At 28.7% G+C, this 15,337-nt stretch overlaps 1 protein-coding gene across 1 annotated transcript; it reads left to right on the forward strand.

The window, feature by feature from the left end:
- Nucleotides 1–12,529: 12,529 nt before the first annotated feature.
- On the forward strand, nucleotides 12,530–13,718 carry OCT59_026854 (uncharacterized protein; the record flags this gene model as incomplete). The annotated part of the gene is made up of 6 exons (XM_066136539.1): nucleotides 12,530–12,674; nucleotides 12,752–12,933; nucleotides 12,999–13,038; nucleotides 13,105–13,172; nucleotides 13,246–13,599; nucleotides 13,680–13,718. 6 exons carry the CDS (start codon nucleotides 12,530–12,532, stop codon nucleotides 13,716–13,718), a joined length of 828 nt encoding a protein of 275 aa, XP_065993017.1.
- Between the last annotated feature and the right edge of the window lie 1,619 nt (nucleotides 13,719–15,337).

Here is a 15,337-nt window from a genome sequence, read left to right on the forward strand (position 1 = left end):
TGATTGGTGGGATTTACTGAGCGCAGCTCAGTAAATTTTACTGATCATATTGCTTATTGCAAATACATGTAAGTAGAACTCCGAATCTAACCCGATAGGTCAGGTGACCCATCAGGTTGATCCATAATTTTCAGGTTGGGTCAGTACATTAGTAAGATATCATCAGGTCGGGTTAATGATTTGAATAACCCAAGTCAAATTTGGGTCACTATATAAATTTTATTTATAGAAATCTGATATATACTTCTCAGCGTAATTGATTCATTAATTACGGTATTATATCCTGTCATATTAATTACAGTGACACAATTGAAATTATGGCTGATCATATGATTTTTAAAAAACTGAATATGGAGATCGATAAATTTTATCAATCTCATTTTATTTTTCTTCGGTAAAAATAATTTTATTTTTTTAAATTTAAAAAAAAATATTTTTTTATCGGTTATTTAAACCGAAATTATTTAAATTTTATTTATTTTCTTTTTTTAAAATAAACTTTTTTTCGGTTATTTAAACCGAAATTATTTAATTTTGAAATAATTTTTAAATTTATTTTTTTTTCGGTAAAAATATTTTACCTTTTTAATTTTTTTATGAAAAGCGTTTACTAACATTCTTTAATAACTTTTTTTTTTTAGATTTCGGACTGCAACTCAGTAGGTATGGCTTTAAAGGCGGGATATATTTCTTTTTTATATATAAGAACGTTTATTAACGTTCTTTAACTTTTTTTTATAAGTTTTGGACTAGAACTTGGAATTAAAGACGAGATATTAGGTAAGGTTTTAAAGAGAGTGGGAGGGGTGGGAGCGGGATTATTGTTTTTAATATATAAAAACGTTTCAGTTACTAATGTTCTTTAACTTTTTCTTGTAGATTTTGGACTGCAATTTGTGGGTGTAATAAAGGGAGAGGAAGCAGGATATTGTTCTTTTTATATATAAGAACGTTTACTAACGTTCTTTATCTTTTCATTTGTAAATTTTGGATAGAGCTTGTGAAACTGGAAATTTGAATAAATATAGATCTTCAACATTAAATATTTGAATATATTGTAATATAATACATTAATTAAAGTTGTAAAATTTAACTTAAATTTTAAATAAAGAATCAATAATAAAGTGTGTATTAGTAAATTGCGTCAGATACGTTAGTATAAATAATTACGCCAGTATAAATCAATTACGTTAATAAAATTCAATTAGTATAATCTGATAAATCATTTCAGTTAGCCAATTGAAAAGTTTTCTTAAAAAATAAAATTTCAGGTCCATTAGAAAATATAAAAAAAAAAATTGGCTTTACTGCCTTTACATCTTTTGATAATTTATATTAAAATTAAAAATTGTTTTTCGTTATTTAATTATTATTTAAATTATAAAAAAAAGGAGTTTTTACCGTGATCTGCTATATTTTACCAAATATATATAATAAGATGGATTATCAGATCCAAAATCTCTTTTCTATTTTAATACCATATGAAAATAAAATGTTTCAAAAAAACAATAATGAAGAATTTGAATTTAATCATCGTTCAAAATGAACTCATTATATTAATATTACGGATGAAAAGGAAGAGCCTGAAGAAATACTTGATAATAAGAAAATCGGATTAGAAAACCATCAAAAAGGAGGGTCTCAGCTTGAAAATAAAGATGATACTTCAAGTGCCTTAAGTACATTAGACGAAAAGGATGAAAAAGGAAGCGTAGTATGGAAACATTTTGACAGATTTGTAGATAATAAAGGTACTTCATGGGCAAAATGTCGATATTGTAGGTAAGAAATGAATAAAGTTTTTAAAATATGAGATATACAAAATAAAGTCAAAATCACTGAAAAAAATATTTTTAAATTTGATAATTTGATAGAAATGGTAAATATAATATGGACAGTGGTTCAACAGGAAACTTACTCTGTCATCTTAATAAATTACATCCAAATAAAGTTAATCCTTCTATTGCGTAATAAGCAGAAATTATAAAGAATTTTTTACAGTCTGCCAATAATGTAAAAATTGTGAGTATAAATTTTTTATAATTTTTTTAAGAATTATGTTAGAAAAAAAATTTTTCAATTTTACTAAAAACAAGATATTAATTTAATAAATTATAAATTTATTTATAGAAATTTTCTAATGAACTTTTTCGTGCAAAGCTTGTTGAATGGATTGCTACAGATGATCAGCCATTTACAGTTGTTAAATTACCTGAATTTCGCTATGTAATACAAATTTGTAATGCAGAAGCACAAATTTCAATGGCGGATACTATCAAAAGTAATATCTTAAAACTGTATAAAAGTTACCATATTAATATACAAAATATATTACAGGTTAGTAAATAATTTATGTTTAAAGTTAAAATTAATATTTTTAATAAAATTAACCTATTTTTAATTAAAGAATACTCCAGGAAAGATAAGCTTTGCTTTGGACATATGGACTTCACCAAATGTCATTGGATTTCTCGGCATAACAGGTCATTATATTGACGCTGATTGGAATATTAAAGATATTCTTGTCGATTTTGTAAATCTTTCAGGTTCTCATTTGGGTGAAAATATGGCAAATATGTTCGTAACATGCCTTAAGGAAAAAAAAATATTAACTAAGGTTTGTACTTTGTAAACAAATTAATTATATATTAATAAAAGTCAGTAAACATAATAAATCTATTTATCATTAGATTCTTGCAATTGCAGCAGATAATAATGTGGCCAATAATAATACTTTTTTAAAATCACTTGAACAAACTTGTGTTGAAAATCATATTGCTTTTCACCATAAAGAAAATCATGTTAGGTGTATTGCGCATATCATGAACCTTACAGTTCAGGAGATATTAAAACATATTAGAGTTGGAGAAGCACAAGATGAGAATATAATTTTAGAAGAACTTTTAGAAAAAAATAACAAAACAAATGACATAATCCCTAAGGTAAATTAAATTATGATTAAAAATAATTTATATAAAAAATCTAACTAATATAAAATAATTATTGTTGAGAAAACTTATAGTTAAAATTCGGGCTTCACCACAGCGTCAAGACAGATTTTCACGCCAATGTGATCTTTATCCAACTGTTAGAGATTTAAATCTTATATTGGACGTTAAGACTCGCTGGAATTCTACGTATTTAATGATAGAATGTGCTCTTCAACTTCAAAAAATAAGTAAAATTTTTAATCATTAATAAATACTAATAAAATAGTAATAAATTATTAAATTTTATTTAATTTTATAGCCTCTTGACGAAACAATTAGAATTGAACCCGAATTGGAAGGATTTTCAATTTCCTTAAATGAATGGCAAACATTAAAAGAATTATGTTGTGTATTTGCGATAATGGTTTTTTATTAAATTTTATTGCAATTGGTTCTTTTTATTTATTTTTAATTTAAAATTTAGGTTTTTTATAAAGCAACTGAAGAAATGTCAAAGTCAAAATTTATTACACTTTCATCTTCCATTCCAATATATAATATTTTACTTAATCATTTAGAAAATCTTCTTGATAAAAATAATGAAGACCATTATTGCTCAATTTCGGAATTAAGATCTGCTATAAAAAAAGGATAATATGAAAAACTTCAAATATACTATTCTAAGACAGATAGATGAATCAATTGTATACCCAATTGCAACAAGTAAAAATTAATTTTTAAATCTTATATTTATATTTTTGATGATAATTCAAATTATTACTTATTTATATGCATAATATATTATAATTTTTAACTTACAGATCGGCCGTAGTGTACCTGACCTGATCTGAAATACTAACCCATGGGTTGGGTCAAGTTAAAACTTTTTATAATCAGGTTAACATTCAACTCGACCCAAAAAAAATGAAATGGATCAGGTCAGGTCAATTACCTGACCCAACCTGACCCATTCGGAGCTCTAGTTTCGAAAAAGAATTCGAAACTATTTAAAAAAAAACATTTATTAACATTTTTTTTTATTATTTTATTGTAAGGAAACGGTTCTGACTTGGATACAAAATCCCATTGGTTAGTTTCAAAAAAAAATTAAAAAAACGTTATATTAATGTTTTTTTTATTTTCTTTTGTAAGTAAGGTTGCTTGTCTAAACCTCTTCAAAATCCTACGATTAGTTTCGTCAAAATTTTACTATAGATTTATTATAGTTTTGGCAGAGTTTTGGCAGTTTCAGCATTTATAATAAGTTTCGGCAGTTTCGCCTTTCTCCAAAGTTTCACCAGTTTTTTAATATAACTTTAATATAGTTTCAGCAAAATTTCGCTTTTCGGCGAAACGCCATCTTGCCTAAACCCCTAGGTTTCGGCAAGTAACCTTATTTGTAAGGAATCAGTTCTACCGTTTCTCTAAGTAATGTTTTGATAGATTTTTGAAACTTACTTAAAAAAAAACGTTTTTAGCTAAAAAACGATTTTTTTATATTTTTTTTATAGAAAATCAGTTCCGGTATGGATAACGATATTCCAGGTAAAATTTTGAAAAATTTTCGAAACTTTATTTTTTTTATTAAAAGAAATGGTTGACCAACCATTTCTTTACTTTTTTTGTAGGTTTTCCCTTCAGATTTTATCAGATCGGGTAAATTTCTTTCAAACCCAATTTTTTTATTTAAAAAATGAGTTATTGGCCATTTCCTCCTTTTTTTGGTAGTTTTCTTTGGACTTTTATCAGGTTAGGTGAGGATTATGGGTGGATGATAGATGGTGGATGGTAAATGGTGTATATAAATGATAGATAGATAATGATTTAATATGCAATTTTTAATAAAACGAATTAATAAAATTTAATCAATAAATTGTTATTATAAAAATTAAAATCAGCTAAATGTACAAAAATCGGTAATAATTATTAGGTTTATTAACAATTGTCAATTTGATTTTACCGATTTGTTGCTAATTTTACTGATCGATTTGTTGACGACAAGTGGCAGGCGTTACAGTGCAAATCGTTTATAAAATTAATTGCCGATTTTTTTGGTACTGATTGGCTAAGGTCAATTTCGTCCAACATTTGGCAATTTAAAATTTTGCCGAAATGGACTATTCTGACCAGTAAGATACTGGCTTCCTTTCTTTGGATTTGGATGGATAATAATTAAAACTTACATATTTTTTTTCTTTTTTAAATTTTTCTCTTCTTTTTGTAGGTATTATACTTTTAGCTTTAGGTCTTGGAATTGGTAAGTTTTAAGGTATCAGTTCAGACATTGGCGACTTTTCAGTAGGATTTTTTGATTGAAATAAATTGGTAAGTTTTGAAGCAATTTATTTCAAACTTTTTTTTAAGTTTTTTTTAATTTTATTTTTTTTTTGTCTATTTTGTAGGTATCATTGTAAGTATCATCGGTTTTTAGGTTGACTTTATTTTTCAGATAGCATTCGGATAGTAAATACTATAGTAATAAATTAGTAATAGATGTAAATTAAATTACATTTAAAAGAATAAAATATAAATTCAGAATTTAAATAATTAAAAATTGGCTAAAATTAGAACAAAATTCCTTCAACATTCAGCAATTCGAAATTTGGACGAAATGCATTATTATTTACATTCAAACTTGAGCAAAAGTTATTTTGAATGCTAACCAAACTTTGGTCAAAATTCTAAGCTGAACTTTAGGCAAGTGGCAGCGAACTGTAGCTAAAAAATCAGCTAAAGTTCATCTAGCTTTAGAATAAAATTTAGCCTAAAATCAGCTGGCCAAATTTTGGCCGATTTGGATTATTTTGTCCAGTGAATTGGATGTAATTATAGTCGTGATATAAAAAGGGAAAAAGAAAAAAGGAATAAAAAATATAAAAATTAAGTATAAAAGTGGAAAATGAACATGGAAATATCAAGTAAAGAATGTGGAAATGAGAAATGAATTAATGGAAATAAAATGTAATTTGGTTACCATATTGCCTTATCATATAAATTAAAATACATAACTTGAAATACCCTGTTTTGTACCAGTATTGATGATATTGTATAGTAATGTGATGCATATAAAAGATGACTATTCAAGTTACAAGAGAAATAAAACCAAGCATTATTTTTGGATATAGTCACAATTTGTGACAACAGATTATTGTTCAGTCTAGAGGATTCCGTGACAACGCAAAAGAAAAAATCAGTTTCATATAGGAATGTTATGGATGACTGATAATAAGAGTATTATTATTACAGCTATTTTCTAAATTATTAAAAATTTTTCAGACACAGTCAGACACAGTAATTCGGGCTGACTTATAGTGCCGGCCGGAATTATGAGTCATGGTTACACAAATTCCAAAAAAAGAAAATTTTGAATTTGCAAAAATCACAAAAAATATTTTTTTGTGAAATGGATATCGCACAAAAGGAAATAATATCAAACCTTAAGCACGTAGGCTTTCAACCCTAAGTGGTTTGACCAATCAAAAGTTTTTCCGCTTCTGTCACGTGCTCTAACCCTAAGTTTAGCCAATCAAAAGTTTATCTGCGTGATCACGTAATCAAGCAAAGGGATAAAAATTTAGCCGAGGGCGCAGTATTTGCTAACCCTAACCGATCCGAAAAAATTGTGGCGCAGTATGGGGTTGTATTACGTAAAAGGCCAGTCACGTAACTTTTTGCACGTGGCTGGCTGTTTTACGTTAGGTTACTCAAATCACGTGACAATTGTCAAATAATCTCTCCCCACCTGGGGTGAGACAATCAGTTGAAGTTAACGCAAACGATCTGCATGGCTAAGGTTGCTTGTCTAAACCTCTTCAAAATCCTACGATTAGTTTCGTCAAAATTTTACTATAGATTTATTATAGTTTCGGCAGAGTTTCGGCAGTTTCGGCATTTATAATAAGTTTCGGCAGTTTCACCTTTCTCCAAAGTTTCGCCAGTTTTTTAATATAACTTTAATATAGTTTCGGCAGAATTTCGCTTTTCGGCGAAACGCCATCTTGCCTAAACCCTAGGTTTCGGCAAGCAACCTTATGCATGGTGCAGTTTAGACGCAGCTAAAACTGCAGCTTTGCCGCAGTTTCACGTAATTTCGGATAAATATTACACCGGTTTCAGATAAATATTTAGCCGTTATAAATTTGGATTTGCTGAGACTCCAGTTGATCCAACCATTTTCACTTTTTTGTATTAATTAATTAAAATTAAGTGAAACCGCGTGTCATGCTACAAGCGACGCCAAGTTTCATTCTACAATAAAGTTTAAGGGGTTTAAGTTTCAAAGTATTTTTAATACTTCCAAGTTAAGTTAATAGTTTCCACATGGAACTTTCTGACGTAATATTCAGCGTTTACTCCTTTGATAGGTTTAGGCTCGGCTTTGCGTTTCATAATGTTTCGGAAGTTTAATTAACTTTTGCATGTGTATTTCTTCATACAATGAATGGCATGCCACCTTTAGAAATCATACGATTTTTGGTGCTTGGCAATAAAGTCCACATGTATGGACTTTGGGTTTTATTTGGAAAAGATTCAAAATTATAAGTTTCATTGATTTGTCGCAAGTATAAATAGGAGGAACGCGAACATAGACATCCAGTAGTTCACAGAAGTTGGCTGAATGACGTCGCTTGTTCAAATTCTGTTTTTTCTTTGCATTTTTTTATTCAAAAAATTTTGCAAATTGCCTAATCTAACATTGACCCTAACCCTAATCCTAACATGAATTCAAAACAACATATTTCATAGCAAAAATACCTGCAGCTGCTAATAAGTTTGATGATTCATCAGTAACACCAGTACTGTCAGTAACATCAGTATAAGCTCATTCATTTACATTCATATTAGAAGTGGTGTTATTGTAATTAAGGTAGTAAATTATGAGTAAAAATATCAGTGTTTTTATAAGGAATAGTTAGATAAAAAGAGTAAAAATGAATGAAATAACTTTATAAATACTTGTGTCAGTTAAAATGCTAAAGGAGGGAAAAAAAGTTTCGTAAGAAGGATAAAAAAGTTTCGTGGAAAGTATAAAAAAAGTTTAAGGATAAAAAGAAAGCGTAAGAAGAGATTTAATAATTATTACTTCATATCACGTGACATATCACATGACAAATGGATACTAGCGATGAATCGCATACGCGATAAATGATAATTTTCTTTTTTTAATATTTACATATTAAAATTTAAAATAATTTTAATCGAGGCCAAGCCTATACAATTTTAATATAACCCGAATACTAAATTTTAATATATAATTCTACGTTTTTTCATTTGAATTATCATCAAAACGTGAGATAATCGGATTTACAGTAGCTTCTAATATAGAAATGAAAGATTGTGTCCTCTCGGCATCGCCTGTTTCTTTAACATGCCAATACCTGTCACACATTCTTTCAGTTAATTCACCCACAGCAATTCTTCGATCTTCAGCTCTTTTCTGTTGCTCTGTTTGAACATATTCTATAAACGACTCTTGACTTTCATACACTTCAAATCCGCTTTCTTCAAAAATTTCACGAAATATTTGCCATACGTCAGAAGTCAACAATTTATTGCCATACATGTGTTCGTGAAAAATGTGTTTACACGGCACAGGTAAAACGCTGACCAATTGGGTATCTACCCGATTGGTAACTTTTTTTTGATCAGTCACCTGATTTATTCAATAGTTAGAAATTGGTGTACACTTCGATCAGATATCAATCAGATTAATACCCGATTGATAACTATCTTTTAGTTTAAATTTACCGATTGATAACTATCGTTTAGTTTAATTTACCGATTGCTCTCTTTAAAACAAATAGTGACCGATTGTTAGTAATATATAAATTTAAAACAAATTGTAATCCGATTGTTAGTAAATTATAAATTTATTTATCAGATAACTTATTTTAAACGTAAATGAACTCTGTTTTATTACAAATGAAATTGTCTATTAATTGGTATGACTGCCATATAAGTAGTTGGATTTCGTGTGCCAACTGTAAATTTGCTAGGTAAGAATCGACTGTATATGTTATGAATCGGCATGATGGCATCTCTAGATAATTCGTGGAAATCATATTTTCACAATTCAACGTTGCAACTTTTATCATTCCAATTGCCGATTCTGCAATGAAACCTTATTTTCTCATTTGGTGCCCATAAATACCAGTTGACAAAAGCGAGCCGATGCGTCTTAGGACCGATTGACAGCTGAACTGTATGCTTGAAATAATACTGAACATGACCAGGGTAAATATCTATAGACTCATCGTCCTGTATAAATTTGGCTAGAATATATGAACTTCTTTGATATCGGGGTGCACTTTTTGACCCAAAAATTTCGGCAGCAATCTGAATATGACCAAACTGGATTATGATTGGCAATACAACGATTGATTGATTGGAATCTCCTGACGATAAATCACTTGAAGCTAAATCAGCAATTGATGTAAAATTCCAATCGTATATATCATTATAATATTTCACCAATAGTTCATATGTGGCATTTGGTAACGATACTCGATTTCTTGGAGTAAGCATCTCTCCCGGAAATTCTTCGCTACCAGTAGTAATCGTGTTATCGATATTTTGATGAAAATTTTGCATAAAATGGTAAAGTTCATTAAAATCAAACCCATCATAAGCTGCCAAACTTCCAGTTGTTAATCGAGATTGAACTAAAGGTAATGCATTCATCAATTTTGCATTATCCGATTGGGCGGATATTAAGCCCTATAAAAAATATGCACACTGTTTATATACTGTATATTCGCATCTTTGATACTGTTCGCAATTTTATATACTGCACATCAGTATTATGTATACTGTTCGCAAAATGCCAATAATAAAAAATGTAACAAAGTATACGGTGAATAGACTGTATGATACGGTATTTTAATTTCATACATTTGTAACGTATATTGTATAAATATCTTTCTACTGTATATCGGTATTTTGTATACTATTCGCAAAATATGGATACGGTATATTAAATTCATACGTCTATAACGTATCATTCATTTCTGCTATAGATACGGTATATTAAATCATACGTTTATAACGTATTTTACTGTGAATAATAGATACGGTATATTAAAATCCTTATATTCTACTACTTGATCTACCATTGCACGAACTTTTCTTGCTATTGTTCGAAGTAGTCATCAGCAAATTTAATCGGGCATAATATTACGTAAGTTACGATGTCCGTAAATTTACGGAGTAAACATACGTAAGTTTACGGGTATCGTAAACTTCTGGAATATTATAGCATATACTTTTGCAAATTTTACGTACCGTAATCGTTGCGGAATATTACGCTCAAAATCCTTCGAAAATTTACGTACCGTAATCGTTACGAAATATTACGCTCGAAATCCTTCGAAAATTTACGTACCGTAATCGTTGCGAAATATTACGCTCGAAATCCTTCGAAAATTTACGTACCGGAATCATTACAAAATATTACGCTCGAAATCCTTCGAAAATTTACGTACCGTAATCGTTGCGAAATATTACGCTCGAAATCCTTCGCACCTAGAGTTTCAAACCGGATTTATTTTTAAATCCGGATTAGATATGAATAAACCGGATGCCTTCGGATTTTTCAAAAAGGTTGGGACACTTAGCAAAATTTAAAGAACTCGGAAATATTCGGTAAAGTTAAAATTATACGCTAATTCTGCGGCTTATATGAAAAGTGTTATGCTCAGTTATACATGCGCCATATTGTGCGCATAAATCGGGTATAGTTTATGATAATCTTAATCTTTGAATCTTACCTGTCTTTACTAATAAAAAAATTTTTTTTTCAGCGAGACTTTTCCCAATTTAACATCTAAAAAGCTTTCTGCAAGATATAAAGAACGTTTTTGTTAATGCTCCTACACGAAGACGTACACAGTTCACTTAAAAGAACATGGAATTGCATCACCACGTAAAATTCCGTTACCTAATGCAACACGGTGGAATTCTTAGTTTCGACTGATTTTTATGCTAAAGATTATATGAAGCTGAATTGCGAGTTAATACCAGAAATGAAAAAAATAGCGAAAATTCATGCTATTTTACAAGATAATCAACAAAGGGGTAATTACCATCAGGGTAGTAATTACTACCATTTTTCATTTTATTTCACCTTTTTCAAAAGAATTTGTTCATACTCTCGATTTTTTTCAACAAAAAAATTCGCCTATTTTCCCCTTTATTGACCACGACTTCAGCATCTTGATTCTTACTTACAGCTAGTTTTTTGTTAATTTAGTTTTTTTTTCATATTTTTTGCTTTATTAAGCTAATTAACCAACAAAATATCACCAATAAACAAAATCAAAATACTAGTTTATTACAAACATATTTTATAAATTTTATCACAACAAAAAATCATCGTCCCTGGTACGTATATGTGATATCTGCTTCGAATTTTACTGAATAACTACATATGTATACTTTTTTAGTATTCGCATCAGGATTTAATCAGATTTATCAAAAAATTTGCCGACGGGCTTTAATTTATTGGTTTTTATATTTTATGTTTATTTTACTGAAAATTTTTGGATACTTTTAAAATATATCGTGTTTTTCTGCGGTTTCGATCTTTGTTCCACGTACCATTTTAGACCCTGATCGATATTTGTTTCACGTACTATTTTAGACCCTGATCGATATTTGTTTTACGTACTATTTTAGACTCTAATCCACATATATTGATATTGGTTCCACGTAGGTACATTTATAATAACCCGAGTATGATTAATACTTTTTCTTAGATTTTTTTTATATCCACATATGTAGACCCAAATCCACGTGTTCTTCTCCACATACATCGATATTGGTTCCACATAGGTACATTTATAATAACCCGAGTATGATTAATACTTTTTCTTAGATTTTTTTTATATCCACATATGTAGACCCAAATCCACGTGTCCTTCTCCACATACATCGATTTGATTCCACGTAGGTACAAAAAATTTGCTGACGGGCTTTAATTTATTGGTTTTTATATATTATGTTTATTTTACTGAAAATTTTTGGATACTTTTTAAATATATCTTATTTTTCTGGGGTTTCGATCTTTGTTCCACGTACTATTTTAGACCCTGATCCACATACATTGATATTGGTTCCACGTAGGCACATTTAATAACTTCTGGGTATGATTTATACTTCTTCTTAGATTTTTTTATATCCACATATATATTTAATAATTCGTAACCATTAGTATTGATTGAGCTCAGGGGATTTGTTTTTATTTTTTATATTGGCATTAACAGGTCGCAGGAAAAATGAAAATTTTCGTATATTTTCAAAATTTATCGTTTTTTCCGACTTTTACAGTACTATTTTAGTCCCTGATCCACGTATGTACATTCATATTAATTCATAACCATTAAATATTATTAAGCTTTTCCACATACATCGATATTGGTTCCACGTGGATACATTTATAGCAACTTCTAAGTTTTTCCTAATTTAGATTTTTTTATATCCACGTATGTACATTTAATATTCATAAATACCGTAAAATAAAGACTTGCTCAATATTTTTTTTCGTGAGGATTCTTACCTTATCATAAATTTTATAATTCTTTATTATCATCAACATTACAAACATGTCCGGAGATAGATCAGAATTTCGAAATAAAATTCAAAAACTTCTATCGGCGGGTGAAGAAACATCAAACAAACGCCGAGGTATTGAAAGTAGTATGAGTAGCACGAGTAGCATGAGCGAAAATAGCTATGAAGTTTTTAATGGTATGCAAATATTTGAATATTATCGTTTTTTAAAATTATGATAATTTATATTTTATAACAAAAATTTATTTTATTAGAACAACTCATAAAACTCAACAAAAAGGTTGATAATATGATAGAACAAAATAAACAGTTCAACACTAAATTAATCGAGGAGAACGTAAAAACCAATAAACATTTGGAATTTTTATGCAATAGAATGAAGCATATTGAGGAGATGGTCGAATCTGATAATTCCGGTGATAATAACTTCATAAAGGTTAGTCTAGCTTTTTTAAATTTTAAAGTCATATACATATTATAACTCAAATTATATTTCTTTAGACCATAATAAAAGATGTTGCTAAAGCAACATTTAATATAAGTATATACCCTACCAAAGAAGAATTATGAGAAGCAACTGAGGAATTTCTCAAAATTCGACATCAAGACTTTTACAACAAATTCACTACTAAAACGCAGTGGATTTCATATTTTAACAACAAAATTTGTCCAGAAGTAAATTTTTTATATTTAATATTTACGTTTTAGAAAACTAATAAATAATAATAATCTTTTTTTTTAATAAAAGCTTCTATCAAAACAAAGATCCCTACGAAGTTGCTTGACAACTAAAGCTAGAGATGCTTTATTCAGCTATTTTGGAGAAGTAATTTTGCCACCCATCAATACTAACACTTCATCAGCAGGGATAATTGAATGGAAAAATCATCCTGCAGTGGCTGAATGTTACAATAAACTTTTTAATCAAAATGGAAGTTTGGGCGTGCTTACGCGAATACTTGAAAGAGTATTCGCTGGAGAATATCCATCTTCTTTGCATCTCGCCTTCGTAACAGCCACGTTCGCAGTATTATTGGACCCAAAGTCTAAAACAATACAAACAAATGAAAATACAATGAAAAATAAAATAGAATATTATATGGTAAATTTCATAATTTTGAACTTAAATTGTAATAATGGTATCTATTTATTAACTAATTTATTTAAATTATTAACGGTCAGAATTTATTAGATGATGATAGAACAAACGGCAAAAACTAAAAAATATATTAATTCCGTAAGTAAAAAAATTCTTCTTTTTCGATAATATTATATCCTTTTTCCTTTAAAGGTTCTGACTAATTAATATAATTCTTTTCTATATTACTAAATTTAACAAGTGTGCATGTTTTTCAATTTTGAATGGGGGAGGTGCTGATGGAAATATGTTTTTTTTAAAGTAAAGGGCTTAGCAAGAATTTTATATATAAAAATTTGCAAATTTTTTGTAACAAACCAAATAAAATTTTCAATTCAATAATAAATTTAAGGCAAATTTGACTTTTTACTTCATGTGCCGATCTCTGGAAATAATCGAAATATGATCGGCTTTTATCGGCCGATCATTTATCCAATTCTAGTAAAATTTTATTCAATTTGGCTGATCCGGGATCAAAGATTTTTAAAGAAAACTTCAATAAAATAAAAACAATAAAATAAAAACGTATTTTGTGGTGAAAAAACATATTTTTTATTAATTACGTGCAAAAAAAAAGATCAAAGTAACAAATTTTTGTGGATCGGCTGATCTTAATGAGATTCACGGCCGTATGATAAATAATTTTATATGTAAATATGGCCATTTTTACTGAAGGAAATAAAAATTTGCGTATAAATACGGTCATTTTTACCAAAGGCAATAGCAAGTAAATAATTCAAATCCTATACAAATACCTTAAAATGATACCCCAGGAATGCCCATATTGCTCAAGAACATTTTCCTCCAAATCTGGATATACTCAACATGTTAAACATTGTGTTCCTCCTGTAATTGTTAGTGATAGTGAATCGGATCTCGTAACTGATATTAATATGTTTATTTAAAGCAATTGATTAAACAATGGTAAGAAAATTTCGAGCGAATTTTTCTTGCCATTGTTCAAAGTATACAATTGTTTATTTTTAAAGCAATTGATTAAACAATGGCAAGAAAAGTTCGCTCGAAATTTTCTTGCCATTGTTTAATCAATTGCTTTAAAAATAAACAATTGTATACTTTGAACAATGGCAAGAAAAATTCGCTCGAACATTTCTTGCCATTGTTTAATTCAAGTCTATTGTTTTTTTTTAAAGCAATCGATTAAACAATGGCAAGAAAAATTCGCGCGAATTTTTCTTGCCATTGTTCGAAGTATATCATTGTTTATTTTTAAAGCAATTGATTAAACAATGGCAAGAAAATTTCGCTCGAACTTTTCTTGTCATTGTTCAAAGTATACCATTGTTTTTTTTTCAAAGTAATTGATTAAACAATGGCAAGAAAAATTCGCTCGAACATTTCTTGCCATTGTTTAACTCAAGTCTATTATTGTTTTTTTTTTTAAAGCAATTGATTAAACAATGGTAAGAAAAATTCGCGCGAACTTTTCTTGCTATTGTTCGAAGTATACCATTGTTTTTTTTAAAGCAATTGATTAAACAATGACAAGAAAAATTCGCGCGAACTTTTCTTGCTATTGTTCAAAGTATACCATTGTTTTTTTTAAAGCAATTGATTAAACAATGGTAAGAAAATTTCGCTTGAACTTTTCTTCTTGCTATTGTTCAAAGTATATCATTGTTTTTTTTTAAAGCAATTGATTAAACAATGGCAAGAAAAGTTCGCGCGAACTTTTCTTGCC

Source organism: Rhizophagus irregularis, chromosome 7 (assembly GCF_026210795.1).
Source record: "Rhizophagus irregularis chromosome 7, complete sequence".
Classification (NCBI taxonomy): domain Eukaryota; kingdom Fungi; phylum Glomeromycota; class Glomeromycetes; order Glomerales; family Glomeraceae; genus Rhizophagus; species Rhizophagus irregularis.